Source organism: Fistularia commersonii, chromosome 16 (genome assembly GCF_037954325.1).
Source record: "Fistularia commersonii isolate RoL2024-O1a breed Wild chromosome 16, RoL_Fcom_v1.0, whole genome shotgun sequence".
Classification (NCBI taxonomy): domain Eukaryota; kingdom Metazoa; phylum Chordata; class Actinopteri; order Syngnathiformes; family Fistulariidae; genus Fistularia; species Fistularia commersonii.
The window spans coordinates 18,377,567-18,397,643 of record NC_141299.1 but is presented as its reverse complement, the minus strand read 5'-3'; the positions used below and the strand labels follow the sequence as shown (position 1 = coordinate 18,397,643).

Sequence of the window (20,077 nt, the reverse complement as noted above, 5' to 3'; positions counted from 1 at the left end):
AACCGGCGGATTATTTCATAAAAGTTCCTCCCAGATGATCCTGTTTCTGCAAATTAGTTTCAGAGATGCTACTTTGGACGTGCGAATGTTGTCGTTCTGCTTACGATTTTTCCACTTGTTTTTAAACCCCCAACAGGGAAGTACATGGCGGGATGCTCCTTGTGAACGGATCCCTCAGAGGACCATCTCTGGAAGTTCTGAGAACTTTGCACTTCTCGTCCCCCGGAGGCCAGGCCAGGCCAGGCGATCCCGGGGCGAACGCCGGCTCTCCTTCTGCAAGCGTCCTGCTGTTCTCGGACCAAGCCTTTCCCCTTCTTCTCATTCTTCTTCTTCTTCTTCTTCTTCTTCTTCGGTGGTGTGTTGTACACGCGGTCGTCGTGCCCTTTTCCCGGCAGAAAGCTCTTTTTCCATCCAATCTCCTCCTCCTTCCACGTCGTGCTCTGTGTGCCTTTGTATTATGAGCCTCAGCTAAACTAGATGTCAGAACTTTTCTTGATTCAAAGTGGGGGGCGGGGGTGCGGTGGGGTGTGTGTGCATAAAGTTAAGCCTATTTGTGTCTGAAACTGGGTTGCCATGGAAACTAGGATTTTTAAATTATGTATAAAGTGTATGGAAGAAATCACTGGAGCTTCTAACGGTGAAGTCACTCGGGGTGACGGATGGGGTGCGAACACCTCAGAGGAGGACGTTTGTAAAAAGTCTGCCGCCGGCTGGTTTTGTGATGCTGATATTTGATAGAAAAAAAATAATAAATGTGCTCAAGTCTTTGGTTTACACCAGTTTATTACACATTGTGACCAAGTACAAAATACAGCCGAACTATGCAGTTTATCACCGAGCATCTCCTGTCCTTGGGCCGGTCGGAGTGTCGACAAGAACAGGTTTAAAGGTACACAAAAATAAGGTTTCAGTATACTTGTAAGAAGAACCGAATCTAGTCCCGATAAAAAATAATCCTCCGCCCGAATCTAAAACAGCCTTACAAAAAAAACGTTACAAAGTACACATAGAAATTACTCGTGTTCTTAAGCACTTGAAGGTAAAATCTCCGCGACGGGTTTCGGGGTCGGGTCGCGGCGGGGGGGAAAGCTCGAGGATCCCCGCGGCGAGATCGTCTCGGAGGGGAGGAGGAACATCGTCCCGGTGCGAAGCCCAATTTCCGCACGACGTCGATGTCGATCGAATCGGAACACGTGATATAAATAGAAAGGTCTCTCCGTGACCTCGAGCGGCCGGCTGGCCGCGCACGTCACTTATCGCGCACGGAGAGCGGAAACAGATTAATGGCCGGAGCCGTTCCAGGAGAGAAATTAGGCAAAAAAAACCCAAGGCACACACACGTTCTACATCATATAAAGATATACTGTATATATAATTTATTGTGAACAAAGTCCCCCAAAGACACGCTGTAGATTCATATCTAATCCAAACAGGACATAAAACTTGGATATCTGAACGAGAGATTTTAGATTTTCGTTATATATCCCCTCCCCAGCCCCCAAAAGGGTTTTGGTTTTTCTGGAGTCCACAGCTCAAACATCTGAGTCGTCTTAGAAAACCCACAATGGCCTCGATCTCCAGAGGAGACGGCGTGGGGCCGGGACCCGGGCGGCCTGGAGGAAGGCGTCCGTTAAACCTGGCAGGGTCGGCCCGGCCCGGCCCGGCCCGGCCCGGCGCTTCCCTTATGTGGTCTGAGCTGAGAGCCACACGGCATAGAGATGTGTTGAGGTAAACAGACTCGTCATTTGGCGCGTCTACCGGCTCTGCTGGCCGACCGCCGACGCCACGGCTGAGGCCCGGGAGAAAAACACCGAGGGAAAGGTCCTTTGGGTCAGCAGTAGATTGCATGTTTTTCTGTTTTTTTTTCTACCTTTACTTTCTTTCGAGGCAACAAGGAGAACACCTAAGCAATGTTTAAGGTGCTCTGAACGTCTGAGGTTTGGAGACCATACATTCATACCGCGGTAGAGGCACAGCGGAGGGATAGATAGACATCTGTAGTGGTGGTTTCAATGTTAGCAATCTAAGGCACTCAAATGACACTATGGCACAGCTAGATAAGATTTGAGGGGAAAAAAACACATTAAACACCACGCCACCACTCCAAAGTTACACGTCCAATAAAAAAAAAGAAAAATTACTGCACAAAATCTTTCACAGTAGCAACATAAAGAGAAAGAAAAGCCTTCCCGCCCCCGCGAGCACAAAACCAGACACGTCGGGTCCCGTCCTGGTGGAGGCGGCTGAGCGAGGGAGGAAAGAGAAGGGAGAAGAGGGGAAGGAGGGGAAGTAGGGAAGGAGGGAGGAGGGAGGAGGGAGGAGGGAGGACGTCGCTACTTTTCTTTATATACATTGCACACACTGGAGGTTCCGCCTGCGTCCGGAGAGCCGGGTGACGGCCGTCTGTCCCAGGAGAGCGAATCACATCTCCTGCAGAGGGTGGCTCATCTCGATCCTCTCTCTCTTCACGGCCGGTTCGGCCGGACCCCTGGACACGTCCACGTCACTGCCCAGGTCGCTCATCTCGTCGGAGAAGGACGCATCTGAGGAGCGGGAGAGGGCGTTTAACGCACGTGTCAAGATCCGGGCCCGCGAGCCAAATGTGGCCCGCCACATTTTAGATGACCTGCCACAACATTTTAGATGACCTGCCACAACATCTGAAAAGGTCTGATCGTCTTCAAATAAGGTCAAACGCGTGCATTGACCATAAACCTCATTTCGATGCCGATCACGTTAGGCGCCATGAGATCGCAGCGTGTCCACATCGATGTGGAATTGAGAAATCCAAAGGATCCCTAAATGTCCAGGAAGAGAAGAGTTGACGCAGATGGAAGGCGGTTTCAACAAAGACGGGAAGGCCGAGACGTGTTTGTGCTTCGAGGAGAAAAAGCCGCGTGTCTCTTGTGTTAGGAAGCGGCGTTGGGCGTCAAAGAGTCCAATCTACGTCCAAACACGGAGCTAAGTATGCTAACGTTAGCCTTCTAGAACAACAACAAAGTGTCCAAGAACTGAAGGCTAAAATGTTACATATGTGTTTGCATAGATTCTACGCAAACACATATGTAACCTTTTGGATTTGAATGAACTATTTAACATGAAGGAGTAATTACATTTATTGGGTTACTTGTACATTCCCTTTGGTTCCAGCGATCGTGTTCCCCTTCCATGTGAACCTCGGAGAAAAGGAGCTTGACGCCCTGCTTTCAAGCTACACTGAAGGCGACAACTTTTTTCTGCCATTGAGTAATCATTGGTTTTATGATTATAACGACATTATGATGGCGTTTCAACACTTTCACTGAATGATGAAGTCCTGCGGGTCAAAACGGGCCACGGCACTTAGAGACACATTTCTATCCGACGGACGGAACTGACATATTCACCTTTTTCCATTAGTGACGGCATCATGGAGCTCAGGTCACTGAACTGGAATTGAAAAATAAGAGGATCATCAGCGCCGGGAGCGATAATATACGTTTATCTTGGATGTTTTCCCTCCTACCTCTCCCATGACGGCGATGGGGGTTTCCCCGGTGGCCTGGGCCACGCGGTGCTCCACCAAGTAGAACATGTACTCGTCGTACAGCAGGCGGATCAGGTGGAAGGAGCCGAAGCTGGCGGCGCTGCGCAGAGTCAGGTCTCTGATCACCATGGAGCTGCGGGACGGACATTATCAGGCCCTTGGAGCTAAAATGCATTTCCCTAAAATATATACCGAGGACAGAGCGCAGCTATGTATAGGCTGCATTTTTAAAAGAAAAAAGAGGTTGAAACACATTGAAACATGAGATAATAACAACACAAGATTTTTTGGAAAACTTAAATAAATGACAGTAACGTCTACAACCACCGCTCCATAACGTAAATACTTTTTTCAGAACGGATGCCGAACCTCCGCGCAGCAGCTCTATTTCCTTCTTGGACAGCCGCACTGATGGCTTTCAACTTGAAAGCGCATCTGTTTCATGTTGTGTGTGTGTGTGTGTGTGTGTGTGTGTGTGTGTGTGTGTGTGTGTGTGTGTGTGTGTGTGTGTGTGTGTGTGTGTGTGTGTGTGTGTGTGTGTGTGTGTGTGTGTGTGTGTGTGTGTGTGCGCAATAAGCGTAGAACAGCTGATCTGAAGACTGATGGTAACTTTGTCCCCTGTGCTGGTGTTGGCGGAGGGAAGCGATTCTAATTACCCTCTAAAAAGCCGTCCATGAGCCACATCGTTGTAAAGCTGCAGTTCTCAAAGCGTGTGAAAAAAGCAGCGGCTTATTTGTTGGAATTTGCGATCTACACAGAAATACCTTGCCTTGCGAGTTCATCTGGTTCCGTGAACGAGCTCATAACTCAGTTTGCTCGTACATCGAAATCAATTTCTCCATTAAAATGAAGTGAAAAGCTTTTAATCGTCACAGCCCTCCATTAAATAAGAAAGATATACTTTATACTGTATACAAAAAGTAATAATACAAAATACAGAGAATGTAAGGAAATGAACTGGTCTGATTGAGTGTATCTTACTGGCTCTCCACTTCATGCATTGCTAAATGTAACTTGCACACTTTGCCAGACTTTACAGAGCGAAGCCGGTCACGGTTTTAAAACCATCACAGCGTCTTTGACTTTGACTGACGCCTCGTCCGTCGACCCCTCGACTCCTGCGTTGTCACGGGCGATGCTCTCCGTCTCGGTATCTCACCGACCACAACTTCTCCGTCTCTTCACGGACGAGTCCACACCTCCCTCGTTTTTTTCCATATTGATCACCGAGCTACCTAGTTTAATTAACCTGGTTACCTAAGTGACCGAAACGCTCCCAAGTTAATGCACTTGTAAGTCCTGTTGTACAAACCTGCCTGATGCCAGTATTCATGTGTGTGTGTGTGTGTGTGTGTGTGTGTGTGTGTGTGTGTGTGTGTGTTTTCACGGTACCTGTAGAAAGACCACTTGAGCAGGAACTGGCGTGCCGCCTTGGGGAAACTAGGGCTGCCCTGGTGGGGCTTCAGGACCTGGGAGACCACGTTGTCCAGCCAGGTCGCCCACTGGTCCAGGGAGCTCTGCTGCTGCAGGGTGACCTTGAAGTCCTGCTCCAGACGCTGGACCACGCTCTCGTCACACTGACACACCCACGAGGCCTGCTCCTGTTTGACGTCACACACACAGACACACAGACACACAGACACACACACACACCAAACAGAACAGATCTGAGCGTCGGGATTCACTCAGGACTCCAAACCCATTCTGGTCCCTGGACGTGTGCTATGTAGCCCAGTGGTAGAGGTATGTAGCCCAGTGGTAGAGGTATGTAGCCCAGTGGTAGAGGTGTGTAGCCCAGTGGTAGAGGTGTGTAGCCCAGTGGTAGAGGTGTGTAGCCCAGTGGTAGAGGTGTGTAGCCCAGTGGTAGAGGTATGTACGAGGTCCTGGGTTCAATCCCTGGCATCTCCACTGTAAGTCGCTTTGGATGGAAGCTTCTTCCAAATGACTTAAATGTGATGCAATGTCTCCTGATAAAAGAGACATCTCTTCCTGCTGAATCGCCTCCAGAGGTCACAGACATGGTCCAGTCAGGGGAACCGTGGTAACTGAAAAACCTACACCGACCATGTCTGCCATAAAATGGAGCTACCAGTAATACACCATTAGACGGGTCCGTTAAAGACCTTCACGGTATGACATTCCCACGCCATACCGTGACGTGATAAACCAGAGCTGTTTCGAGAGGCTAAAAGCGCTAGGATACCTGGACGTTGGCGAAGTCGACCCGGTTGAGGTCGGAGAGCATCTGGTTGATCTGGGAGGTGTTCTGCAGGACGGCCCGGGCCGCCTGGGCCAGGTGGTTCAGGCTGGTGTAGCGTCTCAGGGTCTGGGCAAAGGCGCTGACCACGGCCACCTGCACGCATCACACCGCCAGAGCATGATCCACATCTCCAATCACAGATCTGCACGCCGTGCGTAGATAGATGACAACTCTGGAGGCAAGAAACGGGCGAGCGTGCTTCCGATACCTTGGTGCGGATTATCTCCTGGGGGAAGTTGGTCATGGCGTTGGTCAGCCAGCCCTCCAGGCTCTTGGCAAAGTTGCGGATGGCCTGAGTGAGAGTGCCTGCAGGCAGAACTCTGCATGACTCACCCGAAAACCGCGACGCTCCGGTTGCACAAGTTCAATGTTATGTCGACACGCGGCGATATGTTTAACAGAAGCGTCCTTCAAACTCTGTTTGTCGTTTGCAAAGTCTTGCGTAGGAGCGGCGGTACTGACTGGGAACGGGACGCAGGACGTCGGGGATGAGGATCTCCACCAGAGCCTGGTAGAGGATGTGGTCGCAGCTCCTCATCCACAGTCTGATGGGTTCGTATTTACAGAGGGCCACCAGCCTCTCCCTGGGTATCACGCTCTCGGGGTCATCCTCACTGCGCGCAGGAAAACAAAAACGCAAGGTTACAAATCGGCCGGTGATCTCGGACGCTTTCGACTTTGCACTTCCTGCGCTCGGCCTGACCCGCTGGGAACGGCGGTGCTTCCGTCACTAGATGGCGGTGTTGAATACCAAAAGGTCTGCCACAGCTTCTCGATGTAGTGGAACTGGAGGTTCATCACCACGTCCAGAGTGGCCTGCAGGAGAGAGCGGCGGCAGGAAGGGAGGGTGAGCAGGAGGCGGGAGGGGAAAGAGGGGGAGAAAACATACAGAGCTGAGCCATGGCAACCAGACACACAACAAAGTTTCTGCAGGCAGCCTCTCGCTCTCCCCGGGCCGACTGGTTAGACAATGAGCCAGCTTAAACACGGCTCTCTGCGCATTAATCATCGGCAGGAGCCGACCCGGAGGCCGGGTTTAGGTTTCGCCGACAGGTTTACTCAAAACTGGATTTCTTTCCTCTCTCCTGTTGTTTTAGCGGGGCAGAGTAAGACGGCGGGTCGCCTCGCTTGAACGTGCGGCGGGCCGCTGGCCCGAGCTAACCCCGCAGGCTTCCTCTTTCCTGTTCATGTGTTCGAGGCGGCTCCCGGAGCCTCGCCCGGCTCGCAAACACCCGACCCGAGGGGGGGAGACGGCCCGGGGACGAAAAGCGATACGGATTTTATTGCCGAAGCGAAGCCAGAAACCCGGCGCTCCCGAGGAGAAGTCCGGGGGCCGTTCGACGGACGAGGTCTGACGTCACGCGAACTCCTTTGTTTTTCTTGTCGGACGGCACCGGGCGGTATCTCCCTCCGTCCAGCCTGCCGAGCATGAGTTATGATTCACACCGTGCCCAGAGATTCTCCCCTTTCCCTATCTGGCAGGACATGCACTTGCCGCTGGATCTTGTTACACCGCACCGAAGGCTTCAATCACATGATATGTTTTTGCTTCCTCTTAGCCGTCGCCATGGTAACCTTGTTTACAGTTGCCCCCAGCAACAGGTCAAACACAGAACTCCAAAACAAAAAGGAGAATTCCCCATCCCCTCCAAACGAGCATTTTGCCGCCGCAGATTTTTTTCTCCTCTCCTTCTTCTTCTTCTTCTTCTTCTTTTTCTGCCTCACAGGAAAAACAGTGGCCCTCAAAAAATGTGCGGAGGAGAAATAACACATGTTGACATTCAGGATGACGGACGGAGCGGCCGGTGGCACGTTCACGGTTTTAACCCCTCGCTTCCAGACACACCCGTTCTGAGCCGAGTCAACATTATATCCGTAGCATTAATAGCCGTCTGCGTTCGGAGAACAGTACGACGACGACGCGCAAGGAAAAAGTAAGAAATAAAACACGCCGATGCCAACGCGGACCCTGTATTTGTGCGGTTAAGAGTCTCGGCTAATGTGTTAACAAGTCTCTGTTGGCTCGCAAACAATAGGGAAGGTGAAAAAAAAAGAAAACTGCATAAACATTAAACACGCAGAGGCAGTGAGAGCTGTGAGTGACAGAAATGCGCTGGCGGACAAAGACAGGAGCCCGTGTGGCTGTCCGCAGACAAGGCAACACAAAGGCCCACGGGGAGGCCACCACAAAGACACCAAGACCTCCACCCGACGCACTGAAAGGTTAATTGGCATGTCTTGAAAGCTGCGCCGAGATGAAAAGACGGCTGGAACAAAGAGAGCATGGTGAGGCTGGACAAGGGGAGGGCAGGGATAATATGATAAAGCCAGCACTTCCCTCCTTTAATCACAGCCTCTCCTCAACATATAGACCCCCAAACTGTAACGCTAAATGCTATTTCTATTAAATCACACAACAGGTCCTTGTCTCATATGGGTTTGCTTATATTATATACACATACATATATGTATGTGTGTGTGTGTATATATATATATATACACATACATATATATATGTGCAACTTTTTAGAGCTGACAAAGATGTCTCAGGTGAGAGACTAGGCATCTGCGACTTGCTTTGGTTTGTTTTTCTCGGCCTGTCGTGGACGGCGTTGCGGCGTGAAGCACAGGTGTCACTGCTTCTTTCCCCTCCCCTGCTCCCCCTCAGTTGGCGTTTTCACGCCCTGCACCCCATGATGTTTAAACACCAAAGGCGCTTGTCTTTGCGTGCGAGCCCATGGATGTGCTGGCATCGGGGAGGAGGTGCAGTCAGGTGGGTGAGATGGCGGCGCCGCCACACCGGAGAGACATGCTGGCAGAACCGACCGCCGGAAACGCGTTCTGAAGTCAGCGGAGCAACGCGAGACAGAAGCAAACTATGGAGAACTAATGAATGCAATATTAAAATACAAGCAGGATAGCGGCGACTCGGGCGTTCCATGAGATATTTTAGCCGAAGACAGTCGTATTTGGTGGTTTGTCGGTGAAGTCCCGGCAGCGCCGGAGCTGCAGAGCCCATAGCGGTAGTTACAAACTTGACAAGGCGGTGAAAACTCTCTGCTTCAGATGTGCAGTTCGGTGTTTTTTTTTTTTTTTTATTGCCGGTCATTTTACTGTCACCAGGAAGGTCAAGCCGTGGGTACAATTCAGACGGGCGGTAAAACCTTACATCATGTAAGCAACATTGGAAGGAGTCCTCCGCTGTGTTTGGCCCTGGTCTCGGCTGACGACGGTCTTCCGGGGGTTTCGCGAGCCGACAGAGCCGACCGGCTTTTAGAGCGGCGTGAAACTGAATTCGCACATCGGGGAAAGGCCGACAAACATCTTTTCCAAAACAAATTCCAATATGCTGTGAATCTTCACGTGTGATAAGCTATCAAACACAGACATTGGATCCGTCACTGGTTCAACACGTGATAATTACATTTTTTTATGAACCCCACGAGCGCCTGAGCCGCAGCTACACCGGCGACACGGCCCGCTATAAATAGCGTCAGTGAATGTCAGTGTTGTTCTCCCCACCTTGTTTGGGAGCGGTCGTCATCCGCCCAGACTTTCAGACAGATCGTTTCATTGTGGCCTCATTATGCTCAGAGTCACAGTGAGGATACGGGGTGTCATATGCTTCACACACTCTAAGGTCCTCTGAGGCGAATTTGGGGCTATTTAAATAATGGTTTCACTGAGCGTTCTTTAGCCGTGGAGAGCTTTCTAAAGATGACCCGGAGCCCGGAGGTAGGAATGAGTGGTTTGCACGCGCGGGGGATCGTTACGGGTCTAAACGTGAGGAGCTACTAAACGTAGGCGCGAGCAGCCGGCGAGATGTAAATATTTGTCCCGAGCTCTCCGGGCCGGAGAGGGAAAAGAAAACCTCCGAGAAGAGTCGTGCCGCCGCCGTGGAACTCACCTCGCAGTGGTCTCTGTAGAGCGTCTGCAGCTTTTTGATGTCATTCATATTGATGCGCTCGGGCAGAGGCTGCGTGCCCAGGTCGGGAGAGGGAAACTGAGGCAAGCTGTGGGATGTATCTGCAGAAGAAAGGCATGGGACAGGAGGCCCTTTTCATTTATTCATTTTCATTGGCTCTACTAATCAATATAGACGTATGGACTTGGGACTCGAAATAGAATATTTCCTAAATATTTTCAAACCCGCTCCTCAATCCTAACTACGCGCATTCTTTTTTAACCCGAAGTCGGTTCCGCACATTCCGACTTTTAATCCACGGATTGTTATACGGTGCGCTCGGCCGTCCGTTCCTCCACGGGGAGAACATGTGCAAAGCAGCTGTGAGGACGGCACTTTTGACCAACTCCTACCGATGTACTGCTGGTGGTGTTGGCTCTGCGCGGCCACCGACTGCTCCGGGGTGCTGTTGCAGTGCTGGGAGCTCCCGCACAGGCTGTCGGACATGCCGTCCACCTTCTGCAGGGGTTTGAACCTTCGCGGACCAGAGAGGCGGACGAATGGAGAAACTGTTAAAGAGGCTCAGGGGCGGATGGCTTTTCATTGAAAGGGACAAAGTGGACAGAGTGATAAATATTCGGAGGGTTTACCATTTACAACCGTTTACAGGGAGTCTGTAACATTTTCCGTCAGCGTGTAAGGTTGGATCAGCGTTAGGGCTGGGAGATTGCGGGGAAAATGTCCCCAATATTTGAGAGAAGATCAGATATGTTGGACTTCATTGATCCCATGATGGGGAAATTCAGGGTAAAAAGTGTGCAGTCACTGAGTAGTAACTGAAGAATACGTAAATGAGGCCATCGATAGATACCAATGACCAAAGACTAATATACACTATAGACACTAGAATACAAAGGAACTTTAGAAATCAAAGAGTAGGTTGTAGTTTTTTGGTAATTTGGTAACTGCTCATTTTGAAATGATTGTCATGCTGTTTGATAAATCAACAAAGTCAAAAAGAAAACAACAAAACCGGGGGGAAATTAAAAAAAAAAAAAAAATTAAATAAAAAAATCACCCTTATCTGGATGTAGATTTTAAACATCATATTACTTGCCGTCAGTGGTGCTAACAACTCTCAGAACATGTAGCAATAGTAAACATGTGTTCACTCATTTCCATATTTCCAAATGACAAGATATGATCTGAAGAAGAAAATCCATAAGCGTGTAGGGCTGCATATCTTTGGATGACTTCCTGACCTCTGTTTCTGATGGACAGGCTGCTGCCTCATGGCCATGTACTGGGTGTCCTCCTGCAGCCGGTTCAGGGGAGAGTCTGGCTTCACCCGGATGCCATAGTAATGATACTTGGAGTTTCCTCTGGAAGATTGAGTGAGCGAAGAGAAAAAAAAAAAAAAGGGAAAAAGATGAAGCTGGGAGAACTGGCATCTGTGTAATCACTATCATTATCCTCTTCTATCAGCAAGTCTCCACTGTCTGTAAGCATCATCATATTGTCACAATTTAGCGGCTACATGATTACTGTTATCAGTATCTCGGGCATCTCCGTCTGCTTGTACCTGGTTCCGAGTCGGCGGGTCCTGAGGCCCATGAAGACCGAGCGAATGAGCTTGCCGAAGGAAGCCGCATTGACCGGATCGAGTTTCTGTTCTTGACAGTGGCGCAAGTAGTGGTTATAGAGGGAGCAGCGGGGCAGGCTCACCCCGTCTGCCGTCTCATAGTTGTCCAGCAGCCACTGAAGCTAAAAATACACAGAACACACACTCTCAGAATCAGCCGAGCCCACCGGGTCGTCGCCTGGAGGCCGGCGGAGGAGCGCGATCGTCTAATGGACATATTACAAGAAACACTCGGGCATTTGTTTAAAGTCAAGTGCAACGATCTGCGTCCGAAGCGTCTCTATTGGATGGACCCCTAACGCTGTGAACCCCACCCCCCCACCCGCCCGCCGTGGTGATGAAGAACTTTTACGACAGGTTTGTAAAGCTCGCTGAATGCAACTTCTACGGACGCGCTGCAATTCAAAGTGCACGGCGGCCGCCGAGAACCTGATGCATCTCAAGGGAAGGAACAGGGAAACCATGGGGTTACACCTTTTCCAATATTAGCAAAAGTACAAAGTGAAAGCGATGTGAGTCAAGTGACCTTTGTGTAGCGGCCTAGTTTAAAATGTTTGAGCCATCACCCTTGATGAGGATGGACAAGTTGAACTCAACAGCTTCATACTTGTGAATTTTAACATTTTTAAAAAGTAAGACTGCGGGTGTTGGCCGATGTGTCCCTTTTAAATCCAGCGTTACATCAGCCGTCTGCGCTGTGGATGTGACACACATTCCAGGGCTCGCCGGATGGATACCCTGCCGCCGTCATTCCCCCAAACTTAACCCGATAGTTTGCGCCGCCGTCAAATCACACCTCAACACAACAACATTTTGGACCAGCGTCGAAAATGTTGAAAGGCCGTCCGAAGGAGAAGCGCTGTCACGGAACGCTTCTCCCGTTCTCTGAATGCCACGAGACCTGGGCGATATATAGAAATATAGCAGATTCAGATCCCTTCTGCTCCTCAGCGAATGACTTCAATCGATCTCAATATCAAGAAAAGACCATCAATAGATGAAGAATTGATCGCCTTAAAAAATAACGAATAGACAAGATACTTTCAGGTTTAAAGGAAAATCATTCTGTGCCGACAAAAAAATCTCCAGAAATCGCTGCGATACATGATATAGATACTAAAGTATTGAAGAAAAATAAGCGATCAGTTGAAAAGAGGCCCCTGAATATCGAAACAGGCTTTTTCCACCCAGGTATCGCTCATCGCCCCGCCCGCAGGACATTCGGACGCAGACGGAGGAGGAGGAGGAGGGTGAAACTGCAAATGCATACGAAAGAAAGCATCCCCGCTGGCGTGTTGAGAGGAGGCAGAGTTTCTAAAATATTGAGAGAGCGCTAATGTTCCAACCATGCAGAGAATTAGAGCGCATTTCCACGATCCAGCCTCGTAAAGTGAGGTGACGGCGAGTGCGGGTTTAGATCAGGGATGAAAAACGGTTAAGACAACGATGCGCATCGGAAAGACAATGCAGTGTCAGTCAAGCTAGCGGTCGGCGGAGTGTTGGACTTCGGATCGCGGTGCCTTCGGGTTCAGCCAGATACCCCTCCTTGACCCTTGACCCCCGACCCCCCGCTATTTCCTCATGTCCTTTGCAAAGAAAGTTCCTGGTGGACTTACATGGCTGTTGAGCAGGCTGCTTTTGTGACTTGCAATTCCCTCAGACTTTTGGAGGTTTTCAATCGCCATTTCAAGCTAAGGAAAGAGGGACCATGCAAAAAGAAAAATAAAAATAAAAAAGTGGACACAAATGGGGAGGAGGCAAGAGAGTGAGAGAGAGATAAAAAAAGAAAGAAATAAGCAGATATATATTTATATAAAAATCACACACACACACACACACACACACACACACACACACACACACACACACACACACACACACACACAAAACAGATAAAGGAAATAAGACTGTTAGCAAGCAGCCAGATCTGTGCATTTCCATTAAAATCAGTCAGTGTTGCAGCCAAATCCATTATTGGCTGACAAAAGCATGCAAATCAAGGGACTCATAGAGTTAAGCTGCTTGGTTCAGGCTTGCGGTCGGACACTCTAATGTATGCAAATAGGAACCGCAAACAGGGCCACAGGTCACACCAAGCTCAGAGACAATAGGGCGGCGGTGCCAAGGATCCCCAACCCACCACCTATGACCGACACGACCTATCGGAAAAAAAAAAAAAAAAAAAAAGAAAACGCCGCGTGTCACTGTGAGCTTTATACGTGAAACGACGATCAAGATCTAAAATAATCCTCGCCTTGGCTTTTCAACAGAAAGTCAAAACAAGGGACATTCTGTTGAGTTGCATAAGAAACTCAAGTCAAAAGATATGTGGTGCCGCAGCCAAACTGGAGACATAGAAGAAAAGCAAAAAGAAGCAGGCATGGATCCAAGCCTTAAGAATGCTCCCGAGGGCTCTTGCCCAAATGGTAATGAGCCCCAGGGGTTGCTTTGTCTCGCAGGGTGCTCAAGTGCCTGTGAAAACCTCTGAAACAAGGCAGCGCTGAATTATTTAAGCCAATGTCCTGAATATACAGGCTCTCTGTCCTGCTCCACTCTGCTCTCTCCCTCTCTCTCCATCACTGCAGAGCCAGGACGCCCAACTAGTCACTTTCTTCCCTCATTGTACCGTCGCAACTTGATTTCGGTATCGGTGATTTGTTTTCCACTGTGCGGATAATAAACTCTTCACTGTGGCCGATTGGCAAGGAATACCGTCTGACACACCGAGGGTCCTAAACGGCGTTCTCCGACCGCGGCGCTCCGCTTTCTTGTCCGGTAACCAAAACGGGAACTGTCATTGCCGGAAATGCTTCTACGCAACTTTGTCAACCAGATAATGTGTGACGTCGCACCTCGGCCGCTAAGATTCCCTTTCGGCGACATTAGCGAGAAGATAACGGAAACAAGGAGAGGGCCTCTCGGCCCGCACAGACTCATCCATCACCCGTACCCTTCCCACAAATAAGGCCTTTAATGACACTTAAAGCCAGTAACTACCAAAACGGCGCTTCACTCCGGCCTGACGGGGCGAAGAAAGAGGTAAATCGAGTGGAGCCGGTTTCCATACAGTGGAAAAGCACCGCTTTCTAACCCAAAGTAGCGGTCGTGACAGGTGGCAACGGAGTACATGACACTAATCCCTAGAGATGTGGGGCTGAAGTAACTGAATGAAAATGAAGTCGTTCTTATTTCTGAGAACTTGGTGGAGCTGGCGGGTGTCTCTCACCATGGCCGAGGAGGAGCGAGAGGAGTGCGATATATGGTTGCGGCTTCCCTCCATGCTTCCGCCGTGGATCAAATAGGTGCTGCCGCTGGAGATGATATGGCTGCTGCCGACATCCATCGCGATCCCAACCATGCCGTGAGGCGGAACCCCGCCGCTGGCAGAGGAAACCACCGTGGTGACGTGAGCGCCGCCGGCCTGAGAGTCAAAGTAAGCTCCTCCGCTGCTCTGCCCGTACAACTGGGCATCAGGGTTGTAGGAGTAGGCTGTGCGACTGCGGAGACATCCGTGGAGCCAGTTAGTCTTCATACAGCGGGAACTTTAGGTCCCTTGCATGTGCGTGTGTGTGTGTGTGCGTGTGAGTGTGTGTGCGTGTGTGTGTGAGTGTGTGCAAAGGTGTGTATGTTCCGGTGCATGCCAGTGAAAATCCTATCTATCACACTTGCAGTAGAGACACGTGGCACGGCTCAGACCTTTACTGGCATGCTGTTGCATAACTACTGCACCCACTTCCAGCTCCAGCTGCACCCTGGCTATCAAATCTTATTTCTCCAAACTTTTTGACTAGGATTGAACACAATTGATAATGACTGTGAAAATAAGAGCATTTTTCCATGCCGTCGTCGAGGAAAGTCATGGCCTTTTATCAATTTACTGTGAAATCGCATTTTGCTCAGAGGTATTTCACAAGCGGTGAAACGTGAGATGTAAAGTTGTCTCTTCAGTCTCCACCCACTTCCCATGCAAACACCAAATAAGAGAACTGTGAGATTGGAGTGTTCTGTTTTAGCTAGGAATTCAGACACATCTTCTCCCATCGAGACATTTTAATCAATGTTAAATATTAAAAAGGTGACTACGAGTCAGCACCGCGGGCACAGGTTGAGGTGGAAGCCGTGCTGTCGAAGGGAGAATACAATCCTCCATAGGATATTGATCAACGTGTGTGTATCTACATGATCACTTACATCGTTCCATTGGTGTAGACGGCCTCCCCACTTTCCCCTACATATTGGACCTGGGATGGATATACATGCTGCACCTGTTGCACCTACAGAGAAACCATGTGAGAGTAAAGGCGGGAAACACTCAGATGTGCACATTCAGATCCGCATTCCCGCGGACATACCTGTGAATTATAAGAAGAATTATGTTATAAAAACATCGCGAGCCGTTCGCTCTCATCTTTTGTTGATGTCTGAATGGTTTACGATTTGAGAAGAAGAAAAAGTCATCCTCTCCTGATTTTCACATATTGCAAGTGACAAGAATCCAAAATTCAGAATCAAATTGAAAATCTGACGCAGCGGAGCTGCAATCATAAATACGACATTTCAATCGATCAAGAAGTGGATGAATCCTTCTGATAGCGGCCGCTCGTATCACCCTCCATAGCGGATCCTCCGGGCTATTAAGTCATCGCACAGTTTGAGTGTCCGGATTTGGTTCAGGCACTGTGGCCTCGCACCGCCAGTCCAATTTGCATCAGTGAGAGCAAATAATGAGCCGGCGGGACTGGTCGGGTGTCCTGCGCCGGGCCGAGCAGAAATATTGGCGCCGCGTTGCATTCCCTCACACACAGGAGTGTACCATTTTTGCCATGCACAAATAAAGCAGCGGTCAAGCGGCTGAAACAGGGCTCTGTAAACATGCAAATCACCCGGAGGCTGTATAAACACAGAATGTAGATTCTAACAATATCAGTAATGACATGCCTATACAACATCTCCCATGTTCAGTATCTTACTGCACCACGTTAGCATACTGAGATTAGTGAATAAACATCAAACATGTTCGACTATCCCGTCCAAGAGGCTATCACCGTGAAATGCGGGAGTGTTTCAGCATAACAGCTCACAGGCAAAACAAAATGACCGGTTTTTGAGCAAAGCACATTCATCATCATCATCATTGTCATCATCATCATCAAGTGTAAAAAGAGTTGTACAAAAATATTCTTGCAGTCATGCATGCAGGCAGCGGGCCAGGCTCAGCCAGAGAAAGACATTTACGCACACCCGTGATGGGCACAGGAAGCAGGAGAGACTTTGGACAAGTAGCTTTGGGAGGACAGTATTAAATAGAAGCGTGATTTGGCAGGTTTTTACCACTTTCCCCATGAAGAATCTATTCTTTTAACTTGAAACGCAGGTAGACGGATACACCACATCACACTCTTCACGGGGATGGAGTCGTGTGACTCCAAGGAGAAATTTTATCTTCAGTTTTATACTGTAATCGATTCAAAATCTGAAAAACCGCTAAAATAAAAATCGTCATTTTGACATGGTATTTTTTTTTTTTTTTTTTGTCGATCCGTCTGCTATTTGAATCCCTAAATGAAACCTTGAAAAGGAAGCAACCGACATAAAACCATAAATTATATTGGCCATAAAAAACACTAATTTCCTTTACGCCAGTGGCCGTATACACACGCAAACAAAACAAAAGAAAAATTAGCATTTTATGATCTATTTTTCAGTGGCGAGGGCCACATGCTCAAGCAGAATTATAATTAACACCGGTCTATTTTTACATTTGTAGAGCAGATCTCCGGGGCAGACGCATTCCACTTGTCGCGGCGCTTTCGTGCGCGGTGTATCTGTTTTCATTGATTATATCAGGAGCTTAGTGTTACGACAGCTGCTCCAGCTGGTACACGCATGTTGCGTGTTCGGTGTAACCGTAACTCCTCCTCCTCCGGCGTGTCGTTCAGGTTGACCGACCGCCGGTCGCTGCTCCTATCAGCCAAACAGAGGGCGATCTTGGATCGGCCATGTCATCTACTGGAATCCATATTATTTAGAATACCGTAGTAAGCTTAAGGTTCATGTGGTGGGGTTAGAAAGCTCGGGGCGAATGGGTATTTTCACAGCACTGTATATGTCTGTACAGCACTGTGTACCTGCTGAGGGACCTGTTGAACCCTGGGTACTGAAAGCTGCTGTACTTGTCCACCCTTCTGAGCTGAGCCTGTGGCTTGTAGCAGCACCCTCTGTGTAGATACAAGACATAACTCAATTACATAGGTATGCACGCATCATCACACACAAACACACTGCATTGTGAACATAGGGACGCCAACAAATGTCCTCCTTAAGCCCTCCTTTGTCGATAGATCGATGCCGTTTCGAAAAGAAATATGGACGCCCGTCTCTGGCCCGCTGACTATGAAGACCGAAGAGGACGGGGCGACCGGACGACAAAACAGCAACGCCGCAGTGGCTCTTCGGTGAGGGATGAAGTCTGCTTGAAACCTATGTACCGATCAGGCAATGTGGGGAGCGCGTGAATGTGATTTTTGAAGAGGGAGGCAGGTTGAGTGGATACCAGACGCTTCTGTTTGCGGAGCGAAGGGTTGGCCGTTATTAGCTATTCAATTCAAGAAAGCATCGACGGTCCGATGGTGAAATAATGTATTTTGGGCTCCCACCCGGAGTCCCGGTGCAGCAACAAGCCCGGTCTGATATGAGCTACGCAGATGAAGCTGCCTTCTCACTAAACATTAGCTGACAGCTTGGACGCGGCCATTTCCTGTGGCCCTGTGGCTTCAGGCCGGTCCGTCCGCCTCAACGGCAGAAGCAATCTTCTTATCATGGCATCTTTCACGGGCCAAATATCAGAGCGTGACACGCCGTCTGCGTGGTTCCCGCCGATACGGAGCGTTACGCAGCGCCACGCTCAATAGATCCGGCTGCTCGTCCCGCTGCCGTGGAACTTCGCTCTCGTGGAGGGCTCTCCGATGTCAGTCCCACTTCATTTCTCCAGTCAGCAGAGGGTAGAGTCTGAGACACTAATACGTGAGACCACAGATGAACGCTGGCGCAGAGCTTCCTTCAATTAATCCTTGATATTCAAAAAGCTTTCGAGGAAGATGAGGGAATTCGATACAGAGGGATTCACACCCACTGAGGCCACTAAATTCTATACCGTTTCAGAATGCTGGTGCGCATCAAGATATTCAACAAGACTTGATGGCATTTCTCTACCTAAGCTCCAATCCTGCTTAGTATTGAACTACAATTGCTGAAAAACATTTCCAGCGCAGACGGCAGCCAGCCGTGAATACGGAACAATGTACGGATATACACGATGACATCTCCGGTCCTCAAATCGGTTACAAAGAAAAACAACTTGGGTTTACTACGAGAGGAGGTGTAGAGAAGGTCAAGACGATGTGCTGTTCTCCGTTTCATCCACTACACGGGCGGAAATGTAGTGCACGGATGTGCTGTTTTATCCGAAAATCACAAAACAACAGGATCTCATCTGACACGGCGAATCCCATGACGCTGTGGAAGTTAATAACAGATCCGGCCCGAAGCGTCCTTTGGGCACAGTACGGCAGCAGCCGGCTTGCGTGGCGCCCTACCTGCTGGGAGGCGGGGACCGGCTGCACCACGGGGGCCTGGGTCGACGATGACGTCCGAAGCGCCGCCACGCTGGTCGTGGAGTCGGACCCTCCCTCGGAGTTCTGCATGCTAAGTTTGTTGGGGGGAGACGGAGAGGAAAAGGGAGAGTTGTGAAAGTGGCAAAATTTCAGGCACGACTCAAGAAATACAAGACGGGAGTCTGAAAACGATTCGACGTCCAAACATATGGACATCGGTCTCTGTGATAAAGGAAGGAATCCGTGTGGGTTCGCGGCTGCGTCCTGTCTGTGTTTTTGATCTACCAAGCGTTAATCCCCCCTCCTTCCTTCTGTACCACTGAGAATCTTGTTGACTATAATTTGTCATATTACGACAAAAAAAAAAAGAAAACGTTAATGTCAGCCTGTCTCTCCCGGCTCGCCATAAAGGCCGGGAAACAGACGCGTCCAGTTTTCAAGGAGAGCCAGGTTGGACCGCAGTGACCGAGCGATGAGACCGAACACTGGACGACGGCTCCGAGGTCAACGGCCTGATTTGAAATTGTTTCGCGCCGATGCTTAAGAGACTCTCGGCCGTGACTGACCCACTGTCTGTTCAGCAGCAACATTCAGACGTGTGGTGACATCTGCCACCGAGATACTCAAAGTGCGAGGCCCCGTGCAGTGTCAGGGAGGCCTAGTGAGCGGGTTATCAAAAGGACATCGCATCACAAGTCAAAGCAAATTGGATTTGATCAAAAAAACACAAAAAAAAACAGCTTGTCATTTAGCTAAATTTCCTTTCCCTGGCCTGAAATGGTGAAGTCTCTTTGAATAGACCCTTTCATTTGCTGGTGTTACGCTGGATTGAAATATCAGCTTACCTTGGCTCAGTTAAAAAGTCTCTGAGGTTTAACGACATTATCGGGATCAAATTAAATCCTGGGAGTAATAAAGGGCTGCAACTAACTAGAATTTCCATTACTGATTCATCCGTTGATTATCGGGCTCATTTATCAATTACATCGATCCATAAAATTAAAGAGACGTCGTAAAAAAAAATGTTTATTTCAGTCTCACAAAGCACGTGGTCGAGGCCAGAGGCCACAGTTTATGCTTTCCTATTTACTCTCGTAGTGGACACGAGATAACGTAAGACGCTGAAATCATC

General features: G+C 49.3%; 2 protein-coding genes across 7 annotated transcripts in view; one reads left to right on the top strand and one right to left on the bottom strand.

The window, feature by feature from the left end:
• The window catches only part of fcho1 (FCH and mu domain containing endocytic adaptor 1), a 47,485-nt gene extending 46,711 nt beyond the window's left edge, over window positions 1–774 (top strand). For all 4 annotated transcript variants that reach the window (XM_086162303.1, XM_086162304.1, XM_086162305.1 and 1 more), the window contains one exon: window positions 137–774. In XM_086162303.1, coding sequence (XP_086018429.1) covers window positions 137–165 — 29 coding nt within the window. In that variant the 3' untranslated portion in view covers window positions 166–774. The remainder of the gene's footprint in view (window positions 1–136) is intronic.
• rfx2 (regulatory factor X, 2 (influences HLA class II expression)) overlaps window positions 766–20,077 on the bottom strand; it is a 30,791-nt gene continuing 11,479 nt past the window's right edge. The window contains exons 2-18 of one of the 3 annotated variants that reach the window (XM_086162307.1): window positions 18,928–19,036; window positions 17,461–17,550; window positions 15,524–15,606; window positions 14,559–14,829; window positions 12,949–13,023; window positions 11,273–11,454; window positions 10,953–11,072; window positions 10,104–10,225; window positions 9,694–9,812; window positions 6,490–6,602; window positions 6,249–6,400; window positions 5,995–6,092; window positions 5,730–5,879; window positions 4,919–5,127; window positions 3,506–3,659; window positions 3,387–3,429; window positions 766–2,543 (exon numbers count right to left, since the gene is read on the bottom strand). In XM_086162307.1, the coding sequence (XP_086018433.1) occupies window positions 2,422–2,543; window positions 3,387–3,429; window positions 3,506–3,659; window positions 4,919–5,127; window positions 5,730–5,879; window positions 5,995–6,092; window positions 6,249–6,400; window positions 6,490–6,602; window positions 9,694–9,812; window positions 10,104–10,225; window positions 10,953–11,072; window positions 11,273–11,454; window positions 12,949–13,023; window positions 14,559–14,829; window positions 15,524–15,606; window positions 17,461–17,550; window positions 18,928–19,035 (2,211 nt within the window). In that variant the 5' untranslated portion in view covers window position 19,036 and the 3' untranslated portion in view covers window positions 766–2,421. The remainder of the gene's footprint in view (window positions 2,544–3,386; window positions 3,430–3,505; window positions 3,660–4,918; window positions 5,128–5,729; window positions 5,880–5,994; window positions 6,093–6,248; window positions 6,401–6,489; window positions 6,603–9,693; window positions 9,813–10,103; window positions 10,226–10,952; window positions 11,073–11,272; window positions 11,455–12,948; window positions 13,024–14,558; window positions 14,830–15,523; window positions 15,607–17,460; window positions 17,551–18,927; window positions 19,037–20,077) is intronic. The other 2 variants (XM_086162308.1, XM_086162309.1) reach the window with 2 other exon arrangements.